Below are 14,878 nucleotides of genomic sequence, written 5' to 3' on the forward strand. Positions count from 1 at the left end.
CGGTGCTCATCTCCATTTCAAAGCCGAAGAGCCAGCGCTTGTCCGAGGACGTCTCCGTGGTCATGTGGCTGGCATGACTACATGCCAAAGGCACATGGAACGCTGTTACCTTCCCACCGTAGTGGTCCCTATTTTTCTACTTGCATTTTTACGTGCTTTCGAATTGCTAGGTTGGCAGAAGCTGGGACGAGTAACAGGTGCTCACTCTGTTATGTGGCACTCAGGATTAGACCCGCCAAACTGCCGACCTTCTGATCGACAAGCTCAGCGTCCTAACCCACTGAGCCACCACGTCCCTTAATTTAAGATTAATTTAAGATTTAAGATTAGGGAGCTGGTAATCCCAGCAATTCTCAAATTATGTTTAGGGACAGGTGATTTTCAGAGAGTAAAATTATAAGACTTCAGGAGGGTTTTAAAAAAGAAGTGGAGGTTCTTTCTGTACTAGAAAAGATGAGTTCTATCTAAAATACATCAGCTTCTCTTCTTAAATTCAAGAGAAGTTCCAAATGATTATACTGCCCAAAACAGCAAATCTTTAAATAATTGTTTTATTTGCTGCTTCTTTACAGGATTCAGTTTGTATGTTCATTGTGCAAATATCGCACTTTCTATGAAGATGAGATGACCAATCATTTGGAAAGCAAATTTCATAAAGAGCATTTTACATTTGTTGGAACCAAGCTACCCAAGCAGACTGCTGACTTCCTGCAGGTGAGTTTTCTCTCCTTAAACTTGCCTTCTATTCATATTATCTAGACCCATGCCAATCGGGTTTCAGGCCCGGGTACAGCACGGAGACGGCATTGGTCGCGCTGGTGAATGATCTCTGGCGGGCTCGGGACGGGCTGCTCCTCTGTCCTAGTCCTTTTAGACCTCTCAGCGGCTTTTGATACCATCGACCATGGTATCCTGCTGCGACGTCTCAGGGGGTTAGGAGTGGGAGGCACAGTTCTCCAGTGGTTCTCCTCCTACCTTCTGGGACGTTCGCAGTCGGTGTTGGCAGGGGGGGCAGAGATCGACCTTGAGACCTCTCATTTGTGGAGTTCCTCAGGGATCGGTTCTCTCGCCTCTCCTGTTCAACATCTACATGAAGCCGCTGGGTGAGATCATTCGTGGTTTTGGAGTTGGGTATCATCAATATGCTGATGATACCCAGCTTTTTATTTCGACCCCAAACCACCCCAGTGATGCCCTCGACGTGATGTCCCGCTGCCTGGAGGCGGTCTGGGTCTGGATGGGGAGGAACAGGCTTCGACTCAACCCTGACAAGACTGAGTGGCTGTTCGTGCCGGCATCCCGGGAAATTCCGATTATTCCATCTCTGGCCATGGGGGGTGAGCTATTACCCCTCATAGATAGGGCTCGCAACTTGGGGGTCCTTCTAGATTCACAGCTCTCTTTGGAAGAGCATATTGGAGCTGTGACTAGGGGGGCCTTTGCCCAGGTTTGCCTGGTGCGCCAGTTGCGACCCTATCTAGACCGGGATGCCTTGCGTACAGTCACTCATGCCCTCGTGACTTCTCGTCTAGACTACTGTAATGCTCTCTACATGGGGCTGCCCTTGAGGTCCACCCGGAGACTTCAACTGGTGCAGAATGCAGCCGCGCGAGTTGTCTTGGGGGTTTCCTGATACTCCCATGTTACACCTTTGCTCCGCGAGCTGCATTGGCTACCGGTTGCTCTCCGGGTGAGGTTCAAGGTGTTAGTGATGACTTACAAAGCCCTACATGGCATGGGTCCGGATTACCTACGGCAACACCTGCGGCCGGCGTCAACTTCCCTCCGTCCAGTGCGCTCCCACAGAGAGGGCCTCCTCAGGGTGCCTCCGATCAAAGAATGCCGATTGGTGGCCCCCAGGGGGAGAGCGTTCTCTGTGGGCACACCTGACCTATGGAACCGCTTGCCGGTTGAGCTCCGGATGGCCCCCGACCTTCGCTCCTTCCGGCGCGATCTCAAAACCTTCTTTTTTGAACAAGCTGGCCTGGTCTGATGGGATGGGGTTGGGTTTTTTATAAATTAGTTTTAACTTTTAATATGTATTAATTATTACGGGCATAGTTGTTTAATCACTTTTTAATTTTTGTATCCTGTTTTTTATTATGTATTGCCCTGTTCACCGCCCTGAGTCCTTCAGGAGAAGGGCGGTATACAAATTAAATTATTATTATTATTATTATTATTATTATTATTATTATTATTATTATTATTATTATTATTATTATTATTATTATTATTATTATTATTATTATTATTATTATATTTCCAAAAGGACCAGTGATACTTTACTGTGAAAGATGTCAAGTAGTGGTAGCCCTCACTTAACGACCTCCCCTATTCAGTGACCATTTGAAGATATAACAATACTGAACTAAGAGATTTATGGCCATTTCTCAAAGTTCTGGCCATTGTAACATACTTGCAGTTACATGATCTTAATGCACTTGGCAACCAGCACATAATTACAACAATTGCTGTATCCCATTGTCACATGATCCCTACTTATAGCCTTTGCATCCGGCTTCCAATAAGCAAAATCAGTGCAGAAGCTAGCAAGAATTTGCAAGTCATGGTCACATGATATTGCACTTAAGAAGTACAGTAAGAACTGCCATCATATCTCAGTGCAGCCGTGATTTTTTTCTACTTTACAACCACATTACCTAATGACAGAATTTGCAATCCCAATTACAGTAATTAACTGCAGACTACCTATATATGCCAGAAAAGCATTTTTTACTTGTATTTTTCACCTTAAAGTAACATACGATTGCTTTGCTCTTTCTTTTTAATTCTTAGAAAGAAATGAAGATATAGCTTGGGAGAAATATAAGAGATTGGATTTTGATTGGAAGGCCTACTCTGAATTTTACTAGCATTTGGTTTAGTATTAACAAGTTTTCTTCAATGCAGGAATATGTAGCTAACAAAACAAAGAAGACAGAAGAACGTCGTAAAGCAATTGAAGATATTAATGCAGTTATACAACAGATTTACAAAGACCAAGATCTTACACAAGGTATCTATGTTTTTGATCTGAAAGTATCTTAAAATTCAGGTATAAAGTTATGGATATTCTTGTATAAATATTATGAAGAAGTGTGTTGATTAGCAAATGCTTCATTGTTCTCTGTATGTTGGTCTCAAATTCTATATTCTGCTGGCTAAGATCTCTTGAGTCAAAATATATAGGAGCACATATAAACATCTTTTCAAATTGGTATAATAATGAGTGATTTTTTGAAGCTTATACACAGCTTTGGAAGCTGTCTCTGCATGCACATAATTTCATGGGAAAGAATGAACAATAATGTTATTATGAGCAGTTTAAAGATATTATACAGAATAGGGATGTTTCTTAGAAAAATATTTTTTATTTACAAGTGACGGTACCCTAAAAAATGAATCTATTTTTCCCCCCCCCCAATTCCTTCTTCTAGTTTGTATGGCTAGGTTTCCATTTTTTGTTATTATTCAGTTCCAAATTTATATTTGAAATTAATCTGATGATATTGCTGGAATCTTACAAAAGATGCAGTGTTTCTAGGTTCCTTGAAAGTCAGTTGTCTTCTTATGTGGTAATGCATATTTTCCTACAGGCTGTAATGTATGGGCTTTATTTTACTTAGATATAGGTATGGAACATTTTGTTAAAAAGGTGGAGGCTGCTCACTGTGTTGCCTGTGACCTTTTCATCCCAATGCAATATGGAATCATCCAGAAGCATCTCAAATCCCTTGATCATAACCACAACCGTAGAGTAAGTGAATTTTATTTATTTATTAAACCAATTTATATAATCAAGCTAAATCAAAGAATATTAGATGAAGGAATGCTAAAAATAGTGGAGTCACTTTATTGGTTCACTATCTATCCCCTGGGGTCCCCAGGCCTGTTGGCATTACCAGCTCTTAAGGGATCTCTAGAAGCTCAACATTGATGAGGCCAATTTCACCTCAGGGAGGAGAAGAAGTGTGGGCACCGCAGCAGAAAAGGCCCACCGCTAGAACCCCCCCCCCTAATGTAGCTCCTTAGGCAATGGAACCCGTAACATGCCCTTTCTGCTGGATCAGATAGGTAGATTAAATCAAGGAGAAGTGTTCCCTCACATAACCCAGTCCCATGCCATGAAAGGTTTTGAAGGTCAACACCAGCTCTTTGAATTGGACCCAATAAAACTGGCTACCAATACAGCTGATGAAAAAAACCCCACACATCACTGCTCCCACTGCTACATTTTGCAATCACTGAAATTTATGGATACTCTTCAGAGACAGCCTGAGGTAGATAGAGTACATTGCAATAGTCTAACTGGGAAGTGACCAGGGAATGAGTGACTATGAATAAGTCCTCCTGGTATAGGAATAGGTGCAACTGGCACATGGTATAAAGTTGTACAAAAGCTTTACTAGCCACAACTGCTACTAACTCTTTGAACTGCTATTAACTCATGTCCTCCTAGACATGAGTTTAGGAGGACCTCCAGATTGTGCACAGGGTCTATTTGGTGCAGTGCAGGCCTATCTACTACTAAAATGTAAAGTCCCAAAACCAGAGCAGCTCAAAGCCCAAAGCCAAGGTTTCATTGAAGCTATTGTTCTCCATCCAGACCTTCAGAATCTCCAGACATCAGGATAGGATATCCACAGCCAATCCCCTTCTCAGATTCTCACCCTGAAGGGGAAGCATAGGGAGAAAACACTCACCTGACAAATTTGGGGAGGAAAATTTGCAGGATGTATGTGTATTCCACTCACCCAGCCCCTCCAATAAACCAAGCCTCAGTGTCTTGGTTGGCCTCTCCAAATGGAAAATCCCTTGCAGTAAAATCTAATTCATGTGATGAGAGATGCCAACAGCAAAAAATTAAAATACAATACAGCTCAACAGTGGCAACCAGCAGTAGTTCCATAAAAGCAGCCAACACGACAGTAAGCCTGGTACAGCCCTAGTCCATCCTCAACCCTTCTCTGGTTCCCAGGCTTTATTAGCACTAGCACAGATCCAGAAGCACAACACACACATCAACCCATGGACACGGCCCAACCTCCAGCCAGTTCCCTTGACGTTCCACTGACTTGTGTTCCAGCTGGCTCCATCCCCTGTCCCAATAGTCAGATCACAGTCCCAGGCCCTAATCCTCATAGCAAGCCTCCAAAAGTGCAGCAGCTGACTTCAACTTCATATATAATCTCAGGCTCACTCTTGCATTTGAGTGCCTGCAGCTCTTTGCAAACCCGACATGAATAGGCACAGCATGGGTGTGAGCATGGCAATGCAGTGTCCACAGCCGGAGAGCAAACACAATCTGCCTGTCGGCATTAACCAGCCAAAAGAAAGTGGGGGGGAGTAGAAAAGGCCTAACCAAGGTTCAGTCCAAGTCTAAAGTCAAATCCAATCCAGGTAAATGCCAAAAAATTTGCAGATTCATGACTAAAATAGTAATACGAATTGTTCATAATAAACTGCCTGTTCATTTCAAAATAAAATTTAAAAATGGCCTGTTCCTTTTCAAAATAACTGGATAATGCAGTGTAGATATTAATATTTTATTTTTTTATTTTTAAGTAATAACATTCTTCTCTTCCATTGTAAGTATAATTATTATATAATCAGTTACAAATGGTAGCCTATATTTCCATTATTTCTTTGATTGAAGATGCAGATTCCCTTTTGATTTTGTACATTTCTTATTACATATGTCTAGACATCTTTGCTTGCAATTCACTATTGTCTTTGAGTTCACTACCTTGAAGCTAACAAAATCTTTATGAGAGTGGTCCAATATATATCAAATATACATTTATTCTGATGGCCATTGTAACTTATGAAAAAAGACTAATTATGAAATTTAATTGATTGACAAATGCACAGTACTTGCTTTTTGTTGTAGCTGAACATATGCCTCTTCCCTTACCATTTCCCCCTTTTAAGTGAATGATTAGTATTAAGTGAATGTCACTTTGAAATGAAAAAGTTGTACATTCATGTTGTAATAATGACATGCATGATTTCTTTTTATTGTTGATTTTGTTTTCTAGGCTACGATGGAACAGTCCAAGAAATCGTCATTAGTAGTTGCAAGAAGTATTCTTAACAATAAACTTATCAGTAAAAAATTGGAGAGTTATCTAAAGGTTAGCATAACATTTTTTCCCTGATACTTTTAGATGTGCTATTTTTGCAGCATACTACTGATGTTTATATTAAACGTGCTTATTTTCTCTTTTTTGCACTTAAATTCTTTGTTCTTTCTGTATCTAATTTTTGTTTCTGAGTCCAGATTCTTAGTTTCCTATTTCTTAGATTTCATTTTTTATTATTATAGATTTCAGCTTTAATAGTGCGATAAATTCCTTTACTGCTAGTTATTATATGCACATTTAGCTCCAGTTTTAAGGATTATTGCCATTTAAATTTAAGTGTACTTGGTATTTCTCAATTATATTTATTTTCCTATGAGAATGTTTTTTTTAAAAAATGAATGTCACCTAATTAGAATAAAAACTAAGAAATATGTTGGCTAATGTTTATTTATTTATTAAATTGATATGGTGCCCATTTCATTGTGAGCAGCTTTGGGATGCTCATGTACATTCTCTCTTTTCGGAAACTTTACTTCAGAGCATTATCAAGATGTGCTTTGGTTGGAATGTCATGGTTTCCAAAATAGATCTATTCAGACATCAACCACAAGGGCCATTTCACAAACTAAATCTGGAGAGTATCAGCATTCTGCCAACATTATCAAAATTATTAGAGAAACAATAGAAATGCATAAGGAACCTAATAATTCATACCAGGAAAATGGCAGTTAGTGCCATCTACATGGCAGTTAGAGATTGGATGTAGGCATTCTGCTCCACTAAGCGCACGCTACATATAAGATTATGCCATTTATTGCCCAAGTTAATTTTCAGATCTGCTTTGAAAACGTTAGCAGCATAACTATTCAAGAATTCCAGCTTTTCCTTCCTTTCCATCCAATATGCATCCCAAATCTGGAGCAGAAACTTCATTAATCTAAAAAAAAAATCTCCTAAAACAGATCTGCTTGTTGTGGTTAAACGTGTTCTATTGGCCATCAGTGGAATTATGCCATTTGATTATTTTCAAGTGTCATTTCCACTGCATTAATAAAAATTACTAACACCTCCAACTACATATTTTTATAAGGTACCTTTTTTATATTTCCGGGCATTGATAATTTCTGACTAAAATGTCCAAAACTCAAGACAGTATTGTATTTTGTAGGGTGAGAATCCCTTCACAGATGATCCTGAAGAGAAAGAAGAACATGAAGAAAGTGAGGCAGGAACAAGTGGGATCATTGAGGAAAGAGCAGCTGAAGGTGAAGGAAACCTAAATGAAGAGCAAAGTAAAAGTGAAGACAATCCTTCTGAGGAAAATCCAGTGACTGACAAAAGTGCAGAAAATAAAGGTGATGGAGAAGAACTACAAGGACGCATGGAGGAATGCAATTTGACCACATCTCAAGAAGATTTTGCTACTGAGCAGAATCCAGAACATGAAGAAAAAGAAACAGAAGAAACACAAGACATTGTACCTTCAGAGGAGATGGAACCACCTGATGAGTGAACTTGAAAAGAAGGTTGAATCATTTTGAGACTCTGTATTAAATCTTCTAAAACCATACCTGTATTTGTGACACACCATGGCACGTGGCTTTTGGTTCTCATTGACCTCACTTTCACCTAGTTAACAGCCTTTATTTGTAAAGTGTTTTTGAAAATAGCTTTTTTAACCAAATTTTCATTGTATTAGCTAGATTTTGTGCAGTACAATTTTTAAGTGGCTTTGTACTAGGAAGTATACTTTTTTTAGTAAATAATCAAAATCAAATTTTGTTAATTGGCTTATACCGTGCTAAACCTTGGAAGGATAAATAACCTGTAAATTTTCCCATTTACTTTTGTATATAGTTGAAAATGTTTTAGTTCCATAGCTAGTCTTGTCTGAAAATGTCAGTAGCAGAATTCTGGGTTTTAAATTCTGCATGATTGGAATATCTTCCATGCAAGTGTAGCATTCTTCTATCTTTTTACTTTTAATATACAAAAAAGACTTTGATCAGCACAATAATTTTGCAGTGCTTTTATTTGAGAGGGAACATTTGCAATAGTTGGTTATAAAAAAACTATTAGGGCTATATGTGTAAGTTTCCTGACAGAAGCAGCAAGCTTATCAATTGTGCAGAAAGCCTCAAGGAGAAATAAATGCATTCTGGCACTTTCCAAAAATACAATTTCTATTATTCTGTTTGAGATCAGGAGGATTTCTTAGTTTCTGCTTATTTTAGATGGATATTTTGAAAAGGAAGTCTGTAGCAGCCCAACAAAAAAATCTACTGATGAAGAGTGTTACAAAACATTAAATATTCCCTTCAAAGCAGTTCTTCAAGTTGTCTCATTTTAAATCCTCCAAATCATCCCTACTACATTTGCCAGGAATATAATATTGCTTCATTTCTTTGTTTATTAAGAATTGCAGGTATTAATCCATAAGTTTATTTCAACTCTGAATTGCTTTCCAAGCAATAGTGGTACAGATATTGATATTCTTGTTCATGCTCAATTTATTATCCTTTCATTTCTCTTTACGTACATGCCTTCTTCCTGTAGTGGAGATCAAGCAATGGAACCTGAAAATATTCAGTGGACATATTTTTCTGGAAACCTGCTACATTAGCAAAGAGAATGGTGAGTGAAGGAATTATTACACATTGGGTGGAGGCCTTTCTGCCATATACTACTTCTTCTTCATTAAGACTCAAGAACCAAATAACTAGTGGAAAAACATGTAAAAGTAAGTTTTGTTAGTAAAAACCATTTAGCAATGTATTGAACTGACATAAATTGAAACATTGAAAAAATTTCAACGTATTGCTTATTTTTAATGTACTCACGTGTTCATAGTAGTAGCTTTGTCTTGTACTCAAGTTGTAGATAATAATAAATTTTATGAATGTTGGGAGTACTGAAATTCCAGTATAAACTTGTATTTATATGTATGGGCTCATATCTTAAGGTATTAGCAGTTGGGCTGAACAAGGAATGAGGAAGTTTACAAAACAGCTTTGGGGTATTAGGTTTCTGGCAATAACTGAAGAGACAGGTTGCTAATACAGTACTTGAGTAAATATCCCATCTTCTTTCAACATTTGGACTCACATACATGCCAGTGGTATGTTTTTGCAAAATGGTATCAGCTGCTATGAAAATTTTCTTTACATCAGTCTGAATAATGTTTATCAAGCCACATGTTAGTTCCAAATGAATAGCACTTACCATTACCTTAGAATAATTCAAATGCATTATTTCTTGGACTATTAGTCAATTTGTAGGCAAATTTATTCATTATGTATTGAGATAAACATAAAACAAATCTGTATTTTCATATAACTTTACAATCAGGATTGTTCTTTTTATTATTATATTTTTATCCCATCTTTTTTATATATAACTCAAGGATGCAAACTAATTCTCCTGCCTCCTATTTTCCTCACAACGACGACTCTTTGAGGTGGGTTGGGCTGAGCGAGTGAATGATTCACCCAGCCACTTTTCATGCCTAACTGAGGCCTGGAACTCTAAGTCTCTTTGGTTTCTGATCCAGCACCTTCACTGTTACATCATACGGGCTTTCCAGTTTCTCTCTCTGGATTGGGATATTTGTACAGTGCAGTTTGCACTGATGAAGGATGCTAACTTTTCCCCAGTATCTGATGTTTTCTTCCTTTGACCCTGTGCTCACCTTCTCCTCTCTTCCCCCCCCCCCCCCAAATATATTCCAGCTGGGACATAAATCTTGGAGAGGAATCCCCTACTGTTTGAAATAAGGTACAATTAGATGGAAAGCAGTTAAATAGAATTAATGAGGTTGGGAATTAACCAGTTACTTTGTAGATCCTTATCTGCAAATGATGCTTTGATACTCCAGTTACATAATAATAACATAATAAAGTGATAACTCAGTTTTTCTGCCCAAGACTATTTTGAAAATTTGAATCTGTATACTTGCAAGAAAATGCTAATTACAATATACTGACTTTATTCCAAATTACATAGGCAGATGATTGCAACTATGTTTATTCAATTAAATACATATTCAGGAATTTCCTGAATAAATATGTATAGTATCTGGCCATGGGTCAGGCCATTGCTTTCCACATTGGATTTTGAGTTCAGCCCTTTTTCTTTCATTTAGGAGTAGCTATTTAAGGTATCTATAATTGTTCTATGGAACCATTATTAGAACTCTGTTTTCTAAATTGCGACCTGGAGAGTTCAAAAGCACATTTCTAAACCATTGTACTCAAAGTTAAGAAATTATTGTGCTGTTATATATATGTATTGTTGCAAAACTGGTATTATTATTGATAGGAGAATCAAAGAAATAGTCTGTCCTATTCTAGCCTCTGGAGTTAGTTTCCACATTCCTAGAATCTAAAGGAAACTTCCATTTTTCTGACAGAATTTCTTCTGTTGGAGCAGGTTGAAGATCAATATAACCTGCTACCCTAAAATCTCTTGCTTGTTTACCTAATTTGTCTAGATAGTTGGAAATATTCTGTAACACAATTTGAGGGCATATAAAGTCTGAAAGATGGAAGACAACAGTCAATAGCCCAATTTTATAACTAATCGTGCTTATTTGTCCATGGTTTTCTTAACTTCAAAGGAAATATTACAGTAACCAGTTTGTTTTGCTTGCTGCCTATAACCGAAATGATAGAATAATTTTCTTTTATGCACTCTTCATATTCACATAAGAATTTCAATTCATATTGGTATAAAGTGTTGGTGTTCTTCAACTATTAGATTCTGAATGAAAAAAAATGTAATAGGAATATTTGTAATGCCTTTTTCCTATGAATTACAGTAGACATTGTAATTAGCTGTCACTGAACAGATATCTCATGTTTCATACATTTTTGATCTCAGGAACTGTTTACCTATGACATAAGCGGCTTAGGAAAAGGCTTTCAAATTTTATCTTCCGAGAAAAATCAGTGATTGACATAACAAGCTTTGAGGATTTAATCAAAGATATGCTTTTCGTCATTAGACAACGCAAGTGATTTTAAAAGTACCATTCTGCTTGTGGATTTTTCATGCACCCATTCTTTTGCAATTTTATAGAGTTGATGTTCACATTACTTTGATTTTCTATATTATTTTAATTGTGCCCGACTGACAATTGTAGAAAAACACTTGAGAAATTGATGGATTAAATCTTTTGAGAAAAGAGGTTTAAAGGGTCATATCTCTGGAACTGGCCCAAGAAGCCTGTTAAAATGGAGACCAAATGTAAGTCATGGTAGAGTAGCAAGGCAGATTATAAGAGTCAGGAGAAAAATTTGGCTGTTCTACTTTTGTAGGAATAGATTGATGGGCATAAGAAAGGGCTTATAGTGGCATAGCTGATTGGTGGAGCAGCAATTCTCCAGAAGCTTAGGTGTTCTCCTGGGCCAAACAAGAGACTGATTTTGTCTCAAGTTCCAATTGTTTAAAAATGATTCATTGTATAAATGTACTCCTACTTTCATATAACACATACTATAATTTTTATCTCTGCATAGGAGAAGAATGCCAGCATCAGTGCCTTTCCTTATAAACAATATAAATATTTTTATCATAGTTACAAAGCAAAATAATTTCATCTCATCTTCTGTCACTGCTACAGTACAAGTTTCTCTTCTGCTTGAATATGTTCCTGTATGAAATACTAAAAGTGCACATCAATTGTTTTTAAAATTATAATTTTCATGAACAACATTCTCTGTATAAACATTTTAAATCAAGCTAAATCTAACTCCTAGTGACTGCATTTAGGCAGTTTTCTTGGCACCATTATGGAAGTGGCTTGATATTACCACCTTCTAAGATGTTTTTATGGCTTCTCAGTCTAGTGAACTGGAGCTCCAGCTGACCCCCAAAGGCTGCGTGCAGTTGATAGCCACCCCTGAGGCTGTCAGAAGTCCCGATCAGCTGGAGCTGGGGTGCTGATCCCGGGGCCTCAGCAGAGTTTCACCTGACTCTTCTCGCAGTCCTCTCAGGGACTGCCACTGCTTCAGCTCACTAGTCTGCTTCTGGGCCAGATCTAAACACATAGCAGGCCTTGAGTTTGACATGTCTGCCTTCTCCAGCCACTGAGCAAGCATATCGCTTGATCTGCATGGAGTAGATAAATTGGGTATTATCAGCTTACCAAGCCTACACCGGATGTCCTCTCCCAACAGCTCCATATAGATGTTAAATAGGAGGGGAGAAAGATCTAAGCTTTGAGGTACCCGACATAACAAATATTGGCCATAAAAAAGGCTATCAAAATGATGCCTCCCAATCCTTATGGACGGTCCAACAGGTTTTATTGTATGTTATACCAATATTGTCAGTGATAATACTTACAGATGTTAAATCAGTAGCTACACCAGTTGATAAATCTATTTTTAGTGACAAATGGAGACAGGTTTGGAATTTTGTATTGTAGATTTTGTGTGTGTGTGTGTGTGTGTGTACATAGATTTTACAAAGCTTGCACATTCACAGATCTCTCCCATGAGAAATTCTTGCCTGGAATCCTGGAGAGCCATTGGCAGTCACTTTGAACAAAACTAGAGGCGGATTGACCAATAGTCCTATGCAGTATAAGGCATTTTCCATGAGTAACAAAGTTAATAAAATACTTCTCTAGCCATGTAAATGGGACTAGACATGGGCAGAAAGTAGTTTCAAAATTTAGCACCCACATCCAGGCATTTCCTACTGCAACACACGTTGACATGGGGGGAAACGGTTGAGCTACATAGAAAATTACTTAGAAAAAGGCTGGGGTCACCTGACATTTCCTCAGCCTATCTTCTGCACCAAGTTGTGTCCCCCCCTATGGACAATGTTCCTCCAGGCCTTCCTGTCCTCTACCATCTTCTGGAGTCCATTTAAGCTCACGCCTCCTGCTTAAGTGACTCCATCCAGCCACCTCATTCTCTGTCGTCCCCTTCTTCTCTTGCCCTCAATCTTCCCCAGCATTAGGCTCTTCTCCAGTGAGTCCTTCCTTCTCGTTAGGTGGCCAGAGTATTTGAATTGCAACTTCAGGATCTGGCCTTCTAAAGAGCAGTCAGGGTTGATCTGCACCACATACTGAACCATAAAACTGATTGCAAAGAGTATGTTCACGAAACTCCTTTCAAATATAGTAATTTATAGGTCAGTGTGTGAACAGAGACGAAAAATAAAAGATTACAAACAGCGTTATAAAAAAAATTGGACCACCAAACAAGGATAGGACTAGGGCAGGGGTAGGCAACCTCGGCTCTTTTATGACTCGTGGACTTCAACTCCCAGAATTCCTGAGTCAGCTATGCTGACTCAGGAATTCTGGGAGTTGAAGTCCACGAGTCATAAAAGAGCCGAGGTTGCCTACCCCTGGACTAGGGAAAGGCGAAGTACTAACCAGCAAAATAACCGAAGCCTTTTTATGAGAGCTCATTGGTCTAAACTGCCAGCAATACCAAAAGACACGTGGACTTCACGCAAAGCAATGTCAACCTACCCTCCGCCCCGAACTGTAAAGCAAAAGACACCTAAAGCCCTCGAGGTTACATCCATACAAGAAAGCTGAAGCCATTCAATTGTCTACGGCGTTTTCAATTATTCGCAAGTAATAAAAGCGATCTTCAGCCCGCCCTTCTTTATTCACTGTTCTCTGAATGCTTATAAGCACTCGCCGTTTTGGAAGGCATCTACAGAAATGGGAACCGGAAATCCTTAGCAGCAAATAGGAAAGTTCTCCGGGCGTCGGAAGGCGTAGAACGTAGATCTCCAGCGACGGATAAGCTAACGAGCGGCCAATGGGAGCGACCTTAATATGGGGAGGCGGGAGCAACAGGCATTGTAAGTTTAAACGCCCGGCCAATAGAACTTCGGAAATAGAGGCAGAAGCCAATCTGTGGCGGCATATGGCGCTCGCGCAGTCGGGTGGTGGATAACCGTTCGTGGTGTGGGAGGAGGACGGCAAGTGAAGCCATGGATCAAAGTTACGGTGAGTCCTGCTTGTGGAGGCAACCGCGGCGGATGGATGCTCCGGCGAGTGCAGGGGAGCTTCGGCCTTTGACCGAACTGGTCTCTCTTCTCAGTGACGTAGCAGCACTGCAAGTCGCGGAGCCCCGGTGTCGGTGCCTTCTTTCTCGGCGAGACGCCGGCAGCGGTGATTGGACCTTGCGCTTGTCCCTCACCACGTTCCGCTTGGGGACTGGAGTGCCATTTGGCCAGCGAGGCGGAGGGTCCGATTTCCCACCCCCTCCCACCCCACCCCCCGCCTGCTGTACCGTGCGAGAAAGGAGGACCGAAGTCCTATTTCTAAAGACGACACAAAATGGCGTGGGGGAAGTTCTGCTCGCGATAGCGCTCTTCCTTCCTGCTGCGGTGGTCGATGCCTTCCAGTTTGTAAACGGTGGCTGGGGCGGGTCTTGCCTCTCCGCTGACGACGCTTCTGGCTAGAAAAGAAGCGGACTGGCTCGGTCGAAAAGCTCATCGTGGCCCGCGTTGGACTTCCATAGCGACATGAGAGGGGGTGCGGTGGGGGATGACAGGAAGGGCTATCCCTCGAAAGCCTTCCCGTAGTGTGTTACGGGTTGCCAACATGCCCAGTAAGAGTGTCCACAGGCCATCCTCTGCTTCTAGCTATCTTAGAATACAGAATAAAAGAGTTGGAAGGGACCTTGGAGGTCTTCTAGTCCAACCCCCCCAGCCCCCCCCCCGCTCAGGCAGGAAATCCTATACCAGGGGTAGGCAACCTCGGCTCTTTTATGACTCATGGACTTCAACTCCCAGAATTCCTGAGTCAGCTATGCTGA

At 40.0% G+C, this 14,878-nt stretch overlaps 2 protein-coding genes across 11 annotated transcripts in view; both read left to right on the forward strand.

Annotated features, from left to right (window-relative positions):
• The window catches only part of AKAP8L (A-kinase anchoring protein 8 like), a 49,098-nt gene extending 36,621 nt beyond the window's left edge, over positions 1–12,477 (forward strand). For 3 of the 9 annotated variants that reach the window (XM_081319653.1, XM_081319655.1, XM_081319657.1), the window contains 5 exons: positions 573–714; positions 2,914–3,019; positions 3,630–3,760; positions 6,042–6,137; positions 7,255–8,415. In XM_081319653.1, coding sequence (XP_081175779.1) covers positions 573–714; positions 2,914–3,019; positions 3,630–3,760; positions 6,042–6,137; positions 7,255–7,599 — 820 coding nt within the window. In that variant the 3' untranslated portion in view covers positions 7,600–8,415. Of the gene's footprint in view, positions 1–572; positions 715–2,913; positions 3,020–3,629; positions 3,761–6,041; positions 6,138–7,254; positions 8,416–8,642; positions 9,352–9,489; positions 9,544–9,814; positions 9,861–10,964 lie in introns of those variants that run through there. The other 6 variants (XR_014025359.1, XR_014025358.1, XR_014025360.1 and 3 more) reach the window with 6 other exon arrangements.
• A 1,455-nt stretch (positions 12,478–13,932) lies between these two features.
• AKAP8 (A-kinase anchoring protein 8) overlaps positions 13,933–14,878 on the forward strand; it is a 36,695-nt gene continuing 35,749 nt past the window's right edge. For both annotated transcript variants that reach the window (XR_014024889.1, XM_081315870.1), the window contains exon 1: positions 13,933–14,064. Coding sequence is in view for 1 of the 2 variants with exons in the window: in XM_081315870.1 (XP_081171996.1) it covers positions 14,049–14,064 (16 nt within the window). In the remaining variant the exon portion in view is untranslated. The remainder of the gene's footprint in view (positions 14,065–14,878) is intronic.

Source organism: Vipera berus, assembly GCF_964194415.1.
Source record: "Vipera berus genome assembly, chromosome: 2".
NCBI classification, from domain to species: Eukaryota; Metazoa; Chordata; class Lepidosauria; order Squamata; family Viperidae; genus Vipera; species Vipera berus.